General features: G+C 51.6%; 7 protein-coding genes across 7 annotated transcripts; 5 read left to right on the top strand and 2 right to left on the bottom strand.

Moving 5' to 3' along the window:
• Window positions 1–538: 538 nt before the first annotated feature.
• B0T23DRAFT_315897 (uncharacterized protein) lies at window positions 539–1,555 on the top strand (the record flags this gene model as incomplete). The annotated part of the gene is made up of 2 exons (XM_062834888.1): window positions 539–1,316; window positions 1,389–1,555. The coding sequence occupies 2 exons, from the start codon at window positions 539–541 to the stop codon at window positions 1,553–1,555; spliced, it is 945 nt and encodes a 314-aa protein (XP_062693492.1).
• Window positions 1,556–1,614: 59 nt separating this feature from the next.
• Window positions 1,615–3,133, top strand: B0T23DRAFT_381034 (uncharacterized protein). Its single transcript, XM_062837241.1, has one exon. The coding sequence runs from the start codon at window positions 2,036–2,038 to the stop codon at window positions 3,053–3,055; it is 1,020 nt and encodes a 339-aa protein (XP_062693491.1). The 5' UTR covers window positions 1,615–2,035; the 3' UTR covers window positions 3,056–3,133.
• Window positions 3,134–3,710: 577 nt separating this feature from the next.
• B0T23DRAFT_381031 (uncharacterized protein) lies at window positions 3,711–5,206 on the top strand. Its single transcript, XM_062837240.1, has 2 exons — window positions 3,711–3,946; window positions 4,008–5,206. Exon 2 carries the CDS (start codon window positions 4,055–4,057, stop codon window positions 5,081–5,083), a length of 1,029 nt encoding a protein of 342 aa, XP_062693490.1. The 5' UTR covers window positions 3,711–3,946; window positions 4,008–4,054; the 3' UTR covers window positions 5,084–5,206.
• Window positions 5,207–5,217: 11 nt separating this feature from the next.
• Window positions 5,218–6,866, top strand: B0T23DRAFT_154460 (S-adenosyl-L-methionine-dependent methyltransferase). Its single transcript, XM_062832605.1, has 3 exons — window positions 5,218–5,540; window positions 5,611–5,810; window positions 5,863–6,866. The coding sequence occupies exons 1-3, from the start codon at window positions 5,505–5,507 to the stop codon at window positions 6,647–6,649; spliced, it is 1,023 nt and encodes a 340-aa protein (XP_062693489.1). The 5' UTR covers window positions 5,218–5,504; the 3' UTR covers window positions 6,650–6,866.
• An 874-nt stretch (window positions 6,867–7,740) lies between these two features.
• B0T23DRAFT_359157 (adenylate kinase-domain-containing protein) lies at window positions 7,741–8,769 on the top strand (the record flags this gene model as incomplete). Its single annotated transcript, XM_062836219.1, has 2 exons — window positions 7,741–8,089; window positions 8,150–8,769. 2 exons carry the CDS (start codon window positions 7,741–7,743, stop codon window positions 8,557–8,559), a joined length of 759 nt encoding a protein of 252 aa, XP_062693488.1. The 3' UTR covers window positions 8,560–8,769.
• Window positions 8,770–9,624: 855 nt separating this feature from the next.
• B0T23DRAFT_396300 (uncharacterized protein) lies at window positions 9,625–10,404 on the bottom strand (the record flags this gene model as incomplete). Its single annotated transcript, XM_062838238.1, has 1 exon — window positions 9,625–10,404. The coding sequence occupies one exon, from the start codon at window positions 10,402–10,404 to the stop codon at window positions 9,625–9,627; it is 780 nt and encodes a 259-aa protein (XP_062693487.1).
• A 1,437-nt stretch (window positions 10,405–11,841) lies between these two features.
• B0T23DRAFT_316798 (uncharacterized protein) lies at window positions 11,842–12,615 on the bottom strand (the record flags this gene model as incomplete). Its single annotated transcript, XM_062834957.1, has 1 exon — window positions 11,842–12,615. One exon carries the CDS (start codon window positions 12,613–12,615, stop codon window positions 11,842–11,844), a length of 774 nt encoding a protein of 257 aa, XP_062693486.1.
• Between the last annotated feature and the right edge of the window lie 68 nt (window positions 12,616–12,683).

The raw sequence follows: 12,683 nt of genomic DNA, 5'->3' as shown, positions 1-12,683 counted from the left end.
ACCCATATACCTACCTACCTAGGTACATACTCTGTCTTCTTGTTCTGGACCCCAACTGCAGCAGGGAGACAGAATGCAACCATGCTGATGCCCTCTTGTCCTTCTCCTGTTCCTACTACTTTACTCAACTACAACGCCATTGATTGATCCTTTTCTTTCTCTCTTCTTTTATTTGGTCCCAATTTTCATCTATCCCGCCACGCCGATCAGCAACTACCCAACCTGCCTGTACATACCTACCTAACTACCCGCCTACACCTACTTAGTGTCCAACAACATCAAACGCACTCGACACCACATCTATTCGACCGACCCACACCACCGAGAGCCTCCGATGGCCGACAAAGCATCGACGTACGAGCTCGAAAGGAAGGAGGATATGCCCAGTGCCTGCCCATCCTCAGGGCAACTGGACGGGGAAACACTCGAAACAACAACGCAACACCGTCACGGCCACCATCATGGCCCTACGAACGGCCTTGCTCCCTCGGGGCACACGCAACCCCATTCCTCCGCCTCCTCCGCGACAGCTGTCAACATGCCCGCTGGCGTCGACAACATTCCTCTCGACACCGTCCCGACCGTCGAGGACACCCCCGGCCTCCCGCGCCTAAAGTACAACATGATGGACTACAAATGGAAGCTCATCATCGTCTCCTCCCTGCTCGTCATCGAGTCTTCATTGTTACCCATCGCCCTCTTCTACGGCCTCTGGTTCGGCACCGACCTTCGCCACGGAATCGTCTTCGCCATCATCACCGCCTTCTTCGGCCTAGTTACTGGCATCGAATTCGGGCTCCGTTCCCTTAAACTCATCCTCCCGCGCGACGAATATCGCCCATTGGGTACCGATCCCGTCAAAGACCGGTGGAAATTTGACTTCACCCATATGACGCTTTCGTTCGGGTACACGTACATGACGGGCATCCTGATTGGCGCGTCGATCCCGCACGAGCCGATAGTCAAACCGTTGGCGATGCCGGTGCCGCTTTTCTTTATACAGATGGGACTTCAATTGTTGTGGACGGGGTGGGCGAACAAAAAACACAAAAAGGCGCCATGCAGGATTAGTTCGGTCCCCAAGGGAGGGAGGGTACCGCCATTGGTGTTGACGATTGTGGAGGATATTGTGGCGGTGGATGGTGCTGGAGGCAAGGAGTATAGGAGGGCCATCAATGCCAGGTACGAAGTCAGCAAGAGGTTTAGGGAGATGATTGCGAGACAAAATTGGTTTTGGGGAGTGGGAGCGCTGGTGGATGGGGCGGCTACAATGATTGTGATTTGGACGATACCGCAGGAGATTGCGTATGGTGTTGGTATGTTGTTCTGTCCCCATTCCCGGTTGAGGTGTTGGCCATGTATGAGATGCTAACCTTCGGTGCCAACAGCTTGGGCAAGTCCCCTTATCTTCTCGGCGATATGGACCGTCATAACCGTCATCTGGGTCAGACGAGATCTACGACGAGAAAAGGCAGAATGGCGAGCAAACGCTGAGCCGTCATTGTCCACTGAGGACACAACCACACAGGAGATGCAACAACACTCTGTTGTCTAAAGTCAAGGGTGGGGGGAAAAAAAATATATGAAGAGTTTTGTTTCTTTGCAAGTCAGCGTACACGGGTTTGGATGGTCCAGTTTCTTTTCGCGTTTCCTTTTCTTTCATCAGGCAATATACCCACGCAATTTTTGACGAGTCAAATCGGTTGTTTCTTTTGCATGATCTGCTTTTGGTAACTGTCGTCTGCATCTAACCGCCGAGCCCTTGATGCCCAAAGCCAGCTTGAGGTCACCCTGCACGAGGCCGACCGTCTTGCCGGCCGCCATGCCCCACCCGTCGTTTGCAATCCGGCGTCCATAAATTTCCTCATCCCAATCGGTTACTCTTGATGTCTCTGAGGTTGAGCAATTCCCTCTCCATCTCTCACCCGCACAATCCTCATCCCTCCTTCAACCGGCGAATGATTTCGCAAGCCCTCAATAAACAAAGCGGCACTTCCAGTATCACGGCGTCAACGTAGCCTCGACTTCCTCGAAGATGCCTGACACGTCGCCTCACATGTTCGGTCTTGGGGAGAGGTTGATGGACATCCCACCTGTCTTCTACCTTCTCTTCAAAATTATCGAAGGAATTCTTTTTCCTCCCCAACCGTTCACCCCTCGCCTGGCAAGCAACTCCGACCGCCTTAGACCTGCATCTATCGATACTTGCAGTCCCACTGAACCTCAAGAAATATCCATCTACAACGACCACCGACGTACCATCGACGGCTGGCATGCCGTAATAGGGTGCATTCTTATCATCTTACTCTGCTCTGCCCTCCGCTTCTCCGAAGACAAATGGAACATGAGCTCCCGGAAAGGGCGTTGGTCATACCGTCTCGACTGGATGAAAGAAGTCAACTACCCGCCTGAGACTCGCACTTTAGCCCCGATCATGGTTCCTTCACACCAAGATTACCGCCTCACCCAACGGCGCGAGGCGATAAGAGTACTCTTCATGGTTATGGTCACAACATGTGTGTGTCCGATCACGGAATATTTTTTGTGCACTAGGGCAGGAATTTCGGAACGACTGCATAACATTGTGCAAGAAAACACAGCTGGAGAATCATACGCTATGTTGGTGAATGGGCTTTTCCTGGTTTATCTGATCTTCAGATATGGTATCCTTCCTTGGTTCGTGACTGCGGTGGCTAGTGAGAGTATAGTCTTGACAATGCTCCCTCTTTACGGCGACGCGGAAAATGGAATGAGTGTCTGGGACAGATGGATTGAGAGGTGGATAAATGCACACCAGTTGGAGAATGTAGTGGAAGAGGCCCGGTACATGGCCGCGATGGAAGATCTCGACCCAGGACCGCAGAACATGCCAACAGACTTCGGTCTCTTGGACTCCCATGTGCCTGAGTTGACGGTTGACGTATCCTGGCGTGACAAGTATAAAGGGTTTTCCTCAACCGAGTACTTTGCGGGCTTGAATGGAGAGAGAAGTGGCCCGTCGATTGTCACAGGTAGAGGTAGGTGGGAAGTGACTATGGTAACTTTGTATGCATAATAGATGTAGGATTCTAGCCAATCATAGCACGTATTTTATGCGAAGCCCATGCATTGTGCATGCTCTGATCACGAACAACAACCTCGTTGCTCTCAACAACCAGCAAGTCAACGTGTATGATTACGATTCCAGGACAACGCGGCATCACTTCTGCCATTCCTATCTGACTCGATCTTTTCAACATCCTAGCCTGTCCTACCTGCCGTCTCGAACGGAGGTACCGGCCATTCTTCGCTTGTGCTTCAAACGACCCATGGATGTCGATAAAACAACACTGATCATCACCAGGGTGACCATCTGGGTATCGGCTAGCCACCCAAAATGTTTATGACGCGTGATCTTGGTCACCCAGAGCAGCCGGTATGGGGGTGTGGCTCGCAACTGACAACGAAATTTGTAACCATTCTCGATTCTAGTCTGGTCCCGAAACAATCACGACCCCATTGCAATTGCCCTCGTTAAACAGGATATGGAAAAATCGACACTCGAGCACAACGAGCCGCGTCTGCGACAGGATGACCACCCCCGTTATCCATCTCCCCAAAACATTCACGAATCGGATCAAGCAATTCGCCTCGTCTGCATCTAACCGCCAAGCCCTTGATGCCCAAGGCCAACTCAGGTCTCCTGCACGAGGCCGACCGTGTTGACGGCCGCCATGCCCCACCCGTCGTTTGCATCTCGGTGTGGCAGTCGTGACCGACCTTTTTTGTTTACCCGACATCCATCATTCCTGACACAAATCAGGTTCCCGATCAATGTTTTCATCCATTTCACACGCTTTCTTTCCTCTGCTTTTCTCTGCTGCTGAAGAGTACCTGACGACCACATGATTCGCTTTCTAAAGATTTCCATCGATTCGCAATTTTCTCACCGAGCGACAAACTTGAGGTATCTCCCAGAGTCAAATCGCCGGATATTATGTTTATACTGACTGGTCATTATCTGAAAGCGCTCCCCTCCATCGAGCCACTTCCGGTACCTTAACAGGACATAAATATGGACTCTCCACATCCCGAACCTACTACCTCTCCGTACAACTTCGGCCTCGGCCACGACTTCAGGATCGCCCTTATCCCACCCTTTCTGTACTTCTTGATAAGAGTTCTCTCTAGTGCAATGCTCAAAGATCACCCGCTTCTTCTCGACCAACCTTCCTACACAAAGATGATGAAGAAAGCTGCAACGGATATACAACCAACTGTGATCCTCTTGGTTATCTTCATAATCTGTTGCACCTGTCGCTATCACAACTCGAAGCGGCACAAACTGCTCCGGGCCGCCAACATGGATCACACGGACCGCTCGCTTCGCGCCTTTCTCAAGCATCATCTCTTTGCTTCGGATCCGGTCCTGCCGCCGGATGAGTACCATGTAACGAAACGCCAGGAGGCCATGAGGCTGCTCTTCTTGGTGGTGATCTCGGCGTTATCCTGTCCGATTATCGACCATTTGCTTTGGGACTGGGGGGCATTTGTCAAGAACGAGTGGATCTATAAAGCCTGGATAATTTATTCGGCGCTCAGGGTCTTTCAGATTGGGGTGGTGTTTGGTATGGATGTACCGATGGTGCTTTTGTGTATAGACCTGCAGTGTTTGTTTACGGCGACAGCGACCGTGGCGCTGGCGTGGGTGACCTTTGGGGGAAGGTATGGCGTGGTGGATATTTGGGATAGGAGGATTGAGAGGTGGGTGAAGGCTTTCGAAAAGGAGAGATCTGAGGTGACGCTGGAAGAGTGGAAGATTTTATGGGAGAAGCAGATTCTGGGGATGAGCTTGAAGGCCGTTAAAGATGAGGTGGATATGGACGAGAGGAACAACGAGTTGCTGACTTGGCGGAGGGGGATGAAGGAGGGCAGGGGGTATGGACCTGATTATTGGTTGCCGAGGGTAAAAGGAGCGGAAAGGCCGTTCCAGTATTCGAACAATGTGGATGGGGACGCGAACCACCCTAGAGATACTGCTCCTAATCATGTATCTTGGTGTTGGGAATGCAAGGCATACGTTTATGGCCATGCAAGCCGATGATTTGGCCCGAAAGCAGCAAGGAGAGTTATTCGGAGGCACCCAATGTGTTGCTCACCGCACAATTTGGACAAATGCAGTGGTCACCATAGACAATCGAGCGAATCGAATCGAGGTTTTCTCATGCTGGGATCGTGCATAGGATTGTTGCACTGAACCGTTGTCAACATGAAGATGCGAGAACGTGGCACGGCAGACTGAGGGGATTGAGAATGAGAGTTGTAATGTGACGATCGGTGTAACAGCCGAAGGATGATAAAGAGGTGTAGTCCGAGATGTTCGAGGTCGAATTTGTTCTTCTTTCTTCTCGTGATTTTGCTTGCGATTTTAGCTTGATCATTTTTTTCGCGCATTTTGACCAGAAACGGGAACAGAAGAAGTCGTTGGGAGTGGATATCGAAAGCAAGAAGAACAATACCAGAAAATGACAGCGGAAGCGGCAGTAGAACCAATCCAAGTCGTAAGTCTCGTCAACTCACTCAGGGAACCCTCGAGACAACCAAAAGAATTAACGGTGCCGTTCGTACAAGGATCATGATGTGGTTGGCAATCTCGATGTCGACGTCAGTGAGTCCATCAGAGATGTCGAGACTCTCTACGGCTCAACGCAATCTGTCACGGCCAGCATCTTCGAATACCGCGACGTCCATGGCCGTCTATATCAAGCATCCAAGACAACAGAGTACATCTTTCCTGTAGACGAACAACATCTTCAAGGCTACGACCTAGCGTGCGTTTCTCCTTCCTGCCATCCTCCAGGCCAAAACATTGACGAATACCAGCCACGAATACATGCTCATCCTCTTCTCCAACAAACTCTACCTCGCACCCATCTCCAACCCGCAAGCCATCCTCGACATCGGCACCGGCACCGGCAACTGGGCTATCGACATCGCCACCGAGTTTCCCTCGGCCTCCGTAATCGGCACCGACATCTCCGCGGTACAGCCCACCTTCGCGCCACCTAACTTGTCCTTCCAGATTGACGACGCCCAGCTCGACTGGACTTTTCCACCCAAACATTTTGACTTTATCCACTGTCGCTTTCTCTACGGCGGCATCGACGACTGGGCCAAACTCTACCGACAGGCCTACACGCACCTGAAACCAGGCGGCTGGTTCCAAAACGTTGAAATCGACATTGAAACCTTATCAGAGAACCCCAAAGTCCGGAATGACCAGGACCACGTCTTCAAAACGTGGTGTCAGCTATTCTGGGCTGTCGGGGACAAGACGGGTCGGACCATGCGGATTGGAAGGGATGGGACGATGGAACGGTTGATGAAGGAGCAAGGGTTTACAGAGGTGGTGCACAAGAGCTACAAGGTGCCGATTGGGGCGTGGGCAAAGGATGGGAAGCTGAAGCAGGTGGGGTTGTTGAATTGGCATTATATTGACCATAGCTTGGACGGGTTTGCGGTGTATCCGATGGGACAAGTGTTGGGATGGAGTAGGGAGGAGGTGAGCGAGTTGGTGGAGAGGATGAGGAGAGCGATTAGGGAGGTGAGGAGTCTGAGTTATTATACGGTGAAGGTGGTTTATGGGAGGAAACCCGAGGGGGGGCAGTAATATGTGGCTTCATGCGATGGTGTGATGGAGTTGGGATCTTGAGTCGGTGAGTACCGCCCGGCGGGATGAGAGAGTAGTTGCCTGAGATGGCATCATCCCGTCTGGATACATGGCACATGGATGGATACCTCTACATGCCCGGCACATGGATCATGATGGCAACCGAGAGATCCTGACGCCATCCAATGGAGGTTTTTTCCTTGTTAAAGTTTGGAGAATTTCTTGCGTGCCCACAGATGCCCAGATTACAATCCTTCAAGGGAGGAAGGAAGGCTCGGTGACGGCACCTGCCATCCAATCTAGCAATTAGGTTCCGTTTGGTCGCCTGCCTGCCCGGCTCTGTGGCGCATCCACTCCTGTTCCTCCTTCTGCCACAAATTGGAATTTTTCGTGTTTATTTTCTATCCTCCTTACAAGAGTTCTTTGAAAGTTATCTGCCATCCCAATTCAGCCGAACCATGAAGAATCCCCAGGTCGCCGCCATTTCGGAACCCTATCAGCCTCGTCAATTCGTCGAAAACGTTCGTAGATGTCGCGAGAAGATTCGAAGGCTCGGGCGCGAACTTCTACCTCCCGAAGATCTGGTGCCCGACTTCCTCATGCGAGAACCGATCCAAGTAACGACACCCGCGCGTACCCCGTCGCCCCTGCAACCAGCATTGCAACCTGTGCCCCAGTCCTCAACTCCCGGCGGCTCCAAAGAGCAGATTGCTGAGGAGGTATCCACGAAAGAAGAAGAAAAGGAACAGCGTCGCAAGTCGAATGGGTCGCAACCCGAAATCCTCGTTGCCATTCAACAGCGCATCAATCATTTGGAGGAGCAAAAGTCGTGGCCGGTGGTGCCCGGACAACCACAAGAAATCACATCGTTCAAGGACGCACTCGAGGTGCCCTTGCAAGTAGTGGGATCAAAAGCGACAGACGTTGGGTCCTCGGCTACCATCACCCTGATGCAGCACTTCTATGACCACATGATCATGGCCTACAAGAACTCAAGGGCCGATATCGAACAATTTTTTACTGCTGACCCTGATCGCATATTTGAAAAGTTCCAATCAATGTCGGTCGAGGACCAATGGCGAGCCTTTCCAATGATACAAGCTTACGTATCCAAAGTGAGCATACTGCGTACCGCTACAAAGACCACGAATCTTCGTCACAACCCCAGGTTTTTTGCTGTTCTCGGCGGACCAGGCTCGGGGAAATCCACCATCTGCGCAACATGGGCCAAGCTGGATGGCGGCGTTATGCACATTGGTATTGGAGACATCTTGCGTAGCGAGGCAAAGCGACCTGACAGCCCGTATGCCGAAGTCCTCCAAGCCAATCTTGCAAAAGGCGCAATCGGCGATCCGGAGATGACAGTCGGTCTCATCAAGGACTACATCCGCACCAGGATACGCAGCGCAACCGGGCCTATCCACACCTATCTTCTCGACGGTACGTAAGCAGTTCACACTTTGCACAACGTTTGCCGTGGCCTATTGACACCTTGAACAGGATTTCCTCGCGCTGTCGCGTCAGCCCAATACTTTGAGCGGACCGTCGGTCCCATCAGCAAGGTCATTGTCCTCGACATACCCGAGGCGACTCTCATAGATCGATGTCTCCAGCGAAACCGGTCTGATGACAATCATGATGCCATCCGAGAACGCATCCGCGTTTACAACACCAAGTCGGCCGAGGTCATCTCTGCTTATGCGCTTCGTGGCAAAGTCTCCCTATTGAGCGAGCCGTCTGACTGGTCAATAAGGACTTGGGCAGGATATTGGACCATGGAATTGAATCATAAGTTGTCCTATAGCGTGGAAGTCGGACAAGATGTGATTCGACATGCTGTTGCCTGCGGGCTCCTCATATGGGAGCTCTGTGTCATACGCGACGACTGCACCGAACTAAATGCTCGTTGAGAGAGTTTGGGCTTTGCGTTCACGTGGGCTTGGTACTTCTACCTTGTGGAGGCCTGTTATGGAGAACGAAGTACACACTCGGAGGATGGAATGCAACATCGATGAGTTAGCGGTGGGTGAGCATGATTTCACGCGATTGTGCCTAGTGGTAGAGGCCATCACTGCTGACCAAATGGAAATGAATTACACGAAGACGGTAGAAGAATAGAGTAGAGTCAGCGAAACATGGATAGCTTCTGATGTCCAGAGTATTTTAGAGGGCCACCTAGTGAGCGGGTGCCGCCGGGGTGGTCTTCTATGTGATCTGTATGGTCTTGTGAGCGCCAGTCCCATCGTATCCAGGCAGATTGCCAATTGGGATGCAACCTCTCCTGCCTGGAAATCTGCCCGCTACCCCCAAGGTTTTTGGTCAGGAACAACGCCCAGTAACATATTTGCTCGCAGATGCACCAAGACTCAATGTATCACGCAGTCGGCATGTACGTGGTCCCTCTCGAAAGCTCACACATGTACCTACAGCATAACATGCACAGAAGCAAAAGCGAGAAGGAGGGGAATCCAGAGTGGTTTAGTGGAGTTGGTCACGGCACTCGTAGGAAAAGAGTATGGTAGGTAGAGGTGTGTCAATGAACGAATAACTTGGAGCTGCAATGGTCTGGTTTTGATGTTTTATCGGCAGCAATGCAGGTCACTATTTGTCTAACCTGTCCATTTTCTTTTCTTCCTTCAAGGCATCATCATTTCTTCCCATTTTTCCCTTCCTTCCATCATCTTTAACCGTTGTCCAGATGTGTGAGTTGTCCAGATGTCTGATATGATTTATTGCCCATTCTTTTCCTGTTCCAACGCCCGCTAAGACAAATCAATGCTTCCATGCTGAACTCCATTCCAAACCACGCCTCTACCACCAAGCCTCGTTGTCGCTAACGCCGTAACATCCTGCAAGAAAAACCGTGCAAAGAAACGAGGGAATGAGTGCTGCAGATAGAGGTAGGTACGAAAATGTCGAGGACTGAAAGTCCAACCAGACCCAGTCAACAGACAAGCACCGTCTTACCTACCCGACTAGGCCGGAACCTCCTTTCCAGTCGGGTACTCAATGTTCATAACCTTGTGATCAGTCGGGTTAGGGATCGTGACCGCAGCACCGCTACCCAAGGCATGCGGACAGGTAGCCTGATTGGCACCAGCAGCCAAGGTACACTTCTCATCATAACCTTTATGGCACAAAGAATCGTTGATGTTCCAAAGCTGGTAATTCTTTCCCACCCAAGTATCGCGAGAAAGGCAAGACGACAGAAAGTTCATGGAGTTGGCGCCCATAAGCGGAAGTTTGCCCGAGCCATCGGTGATTAGAGATCTGCAGTTGTCCGCTGGAAGGTACTGGTAGTGAACCTCACCCATGGCGCCTCCGGCAATGGCGGTGCCAGGTGCAGCAGGATGTCCTGTGGCAAGGTAGTTCCACGCATCATAGCTGATGTCGTGGGCGCCGCCAGAGTGGTCGATTCGCAGGAGAGTGACGCTGCGGCCGGCGGTGACGTTGGTGAGCTTGACGCAGAGGTTGTCGCAGTCGACTTCGTCGGGCCAGTAGGCTACGCGGTTGGTGTTGATTTTGCAGCCGAGAACTCCGATCGAGGACGAAAAGAAGGAGTGAGGGGTCACGTCGAAGAGAGAGCCGGAACCAGAAGATTGACGCTTGTCGGTGATATGAGAGCTGGGAGTGTCAACGGGAGAGTGAGGACCGAGCGAGGAGGGTGAGGCCTTGATGATTGAGGTCGTAAGTTCCTGGGCTAAGCCGAAAGCAACCAAGAAGGCCACGAAAAGGGAGATAATTGTGTGCATCATCCTGCCGGCTGTTGAAGATGTTTGGTATCAAGGCAAGACTTGCAGGTATGCCTTTCGCTGGTGAAGATATTGGAGGTTGATCTTCGAGGGGATGGCGATGAGGATGGGAAACGAGAGAGGAGGGCTGGTGGAAGAGACATTTTATATCTGGAAGAGGAAGAGGTGCTGGAGTATCCAGATCTACTCAAAAGCCACGAGTAGGTGAAGTGCAGAGGATAGTTGAGATGAGATCGTTGAGTGAACAGGTTTGGAAACGGCGAAGCCTTCATTCACCCTTCAATGCTTCATAATCCGCCATCTGGACTCTTTAGATGAGAAAGTTTTTGGGTGATAGACGTCCCCTTGTTGATGAATCACCGCAACCAATCTAAAAAGAAGAGATAAGAAGGTCACGACGAGGAGAACATGTTGAGTGAAGGGCTTACCTCAACGCCAGGCAGCCATGGGGCGTTTACCACGAGCACCGGACAGACTCCGCCCATCGCACAAGAGAGGCCGTCTGTCTGCAAGACCTACTCGTCTGGAATGCCTGTTTGTGGGATCAAAAATCTTACTCGTTGTATATCTCCATCGCTTGGTGACAACTGGAAGGTTTTGCTGCAAGACAATCACTGCGCCCGTCGTTTGGCTCTAACAGCACTGCAGTTTGATGAACGATTGAAGCTCCGGGTTTGTCATCTATCAGACTCCCCAGAACGGCTAGTGGCAGTGGTGGTGAAGGAGTTTATCATTGTGGACGCACGTTTTCTGTCAGTCTCTCCTTCGAAGAAAAAGATAGAGGGGATACTTCTGTGTATGTTGCGGACGATGTGGTGACATTTGATGTCGAGATTCCTCAGTTACCTTCAAATCATGGGCCCAATTTCAACGTGCGACATTGCCAGTCATTGCAGATGTTTGGCACCTGCCTCAATGCTCTGTCAAGATTGCTTCTGTGACAGATGTGGAGATTACGTAGGTACAAGTCCAAACGTGCAAAACAAAAGCAAGCGAAAAGGAAGTCGCGATTCTACGATGGCTGTCAACGATTTCACTTTTTGACATTGGAAGGCACGAGTTGGAAGTTGTTTTGGTGACGTTATTTGCGAGTGTCTCTTGGGATCTAACTACTGGCTGATCCAGATTCATCATCCTCTCACACCCATTCCCGGACCCAAAAGTCGGGGACTGCACTAAAATTCCTTCTGATTGTTGTGTGTACCATTGAACTCCCAAACTATTTTCTTCTGACCACTCCTGCTTGTTCCTAGACTAATTCTTCCTTTCCCAGTCCAGCAAAGAATCCAGACCCTAACCGACTCGAACTCCAGCACAACCATGTCCCTCTATCGTTGCCGATATATTCCCGCGAGACAAAAACCGAAAGAAACGAGGAGAAGACGCTACCGTCGCATATACGAATGACCACGGCCGTGACTGATAGCTGGACCCGGGCGCTTAGGGGGCAACTTCCTCCTGACCGGTGGGGTACAGGAGGTTGACCACCTTGTGGTCGCTAGGGTTGTCGAGCTTGGGGTTCGCGCCCAGCTGGTGAGGGCAAGTGGGTTGATTCGAACCCGCGGCAAGGCTGCACTTCTCATCATAGCCGTAATGGCAAATGGGATCCTGGATGTTGTAGAGTTGGTAATTGTTTCCAACCCACGAGCCACCAAGACAAGAGGTGAGCCAGTTCAGGCCGTTGGCGGCGGCGATAGGCAATTTGCCAGTGCCGTCAGTGATGAGTGACTTGCACTCGTTAGCGGAGACGTACTCAAAGTCAACCTCAAAGCCACCGCCGGCAACAGCCTGGCCAGGTTCCTTGACGGAGTGGCCGGTCTTAAGGAAGTTCCATGCGTCGTAAGAGATATCATGGGCGCCGCCCGACGCATCGATCTGAAGAAGGTGGACCGAGCGACCTGCGTAAGACAACTTCACGCAAACATTGTTGCAGTCAGGGGTGCTGGGCCAGTAGGCGACCCTGTTCGTGTTGATCTTGCAGCCCAACACGCCAACGGACGACGAGTACTTGTCGTGGGGTGTGATGGAGACTTTGCCCAGGAGAGCGTTGTTGCCGTTCACGTTGCTAGTGCTGAGGACACTACCCGAGGCCATGGGAGATGCGGGAGCCATGGCATTGCGAGCACCGGAAGCGGCGTTCTGGGGGAAGGCGAGGGCAGGTAAGGCCAAGGCGCCGAGGGCCAGAAGGGTGGAAATCTTGACTTGTCCGAACATCTTGACGTTGTAGAAAACTTGAAGGGGGTGTTTTCGAAAAGATCTGAGATTATTGGTCGCGGTGTGGA

This window comes from Neurospora hispaniola (genome assembly GCF_033458365.1).
Source record: "Neurospora hispaniola strain FGSC 10403 chromosome Unknown B0T23scaffold_4, whole genome shotgun sequence".
Taxonomy (NCBI): Eukaryota; Fungi; Ascomycota; class Sordariomycetes; order Sordariales; family Sordariaceae; genus Neurospora; species Neurospora hispaniola.
This window is presented reverse-complemented; position numbering and strand designations above follow the sequence as displayed.

Excerpts from the sequence above, each read along its gene's own strand:
- B0T23DRAFT_381034 (XM_062837241.1), top strand. The coding sequence starts at position 2,036 with ATGCCTGACACGTCGCCTCACATGTTCGGTCTTGGGGAGAGGTTGATG.
- B0T23DRAFT_154460 (XM_062832605.1), top strand. The coding sequence starts at position 5,505 with ATGACAGCGGAAGCGGCAGTAGAACCAATCCAAGTC. Across the intron at positions 5,541-5,610 it reads CAGTAGAACCAATCCAAGTC|GATCATGATGTGGTTGGCAA; the intron begins GTAAGTCTCGTC and ends CGTTCGTACAAG. Across the intron at positions 5,811-5,862 it reads CTTCAAGGCTACGACCTAGC|CCACGAATACATGCTCATCC; the intron begins GTGCGTTTCTCC and ends GACGAATACCAG.
- B0T23DRAFT_381031 (XM_062837240.1), top strand. The coding sequence starts at position 4,055 with ATGGACTCTCCACATCCCGAACCTACTACCTCTCCGTACAACTTCGGC.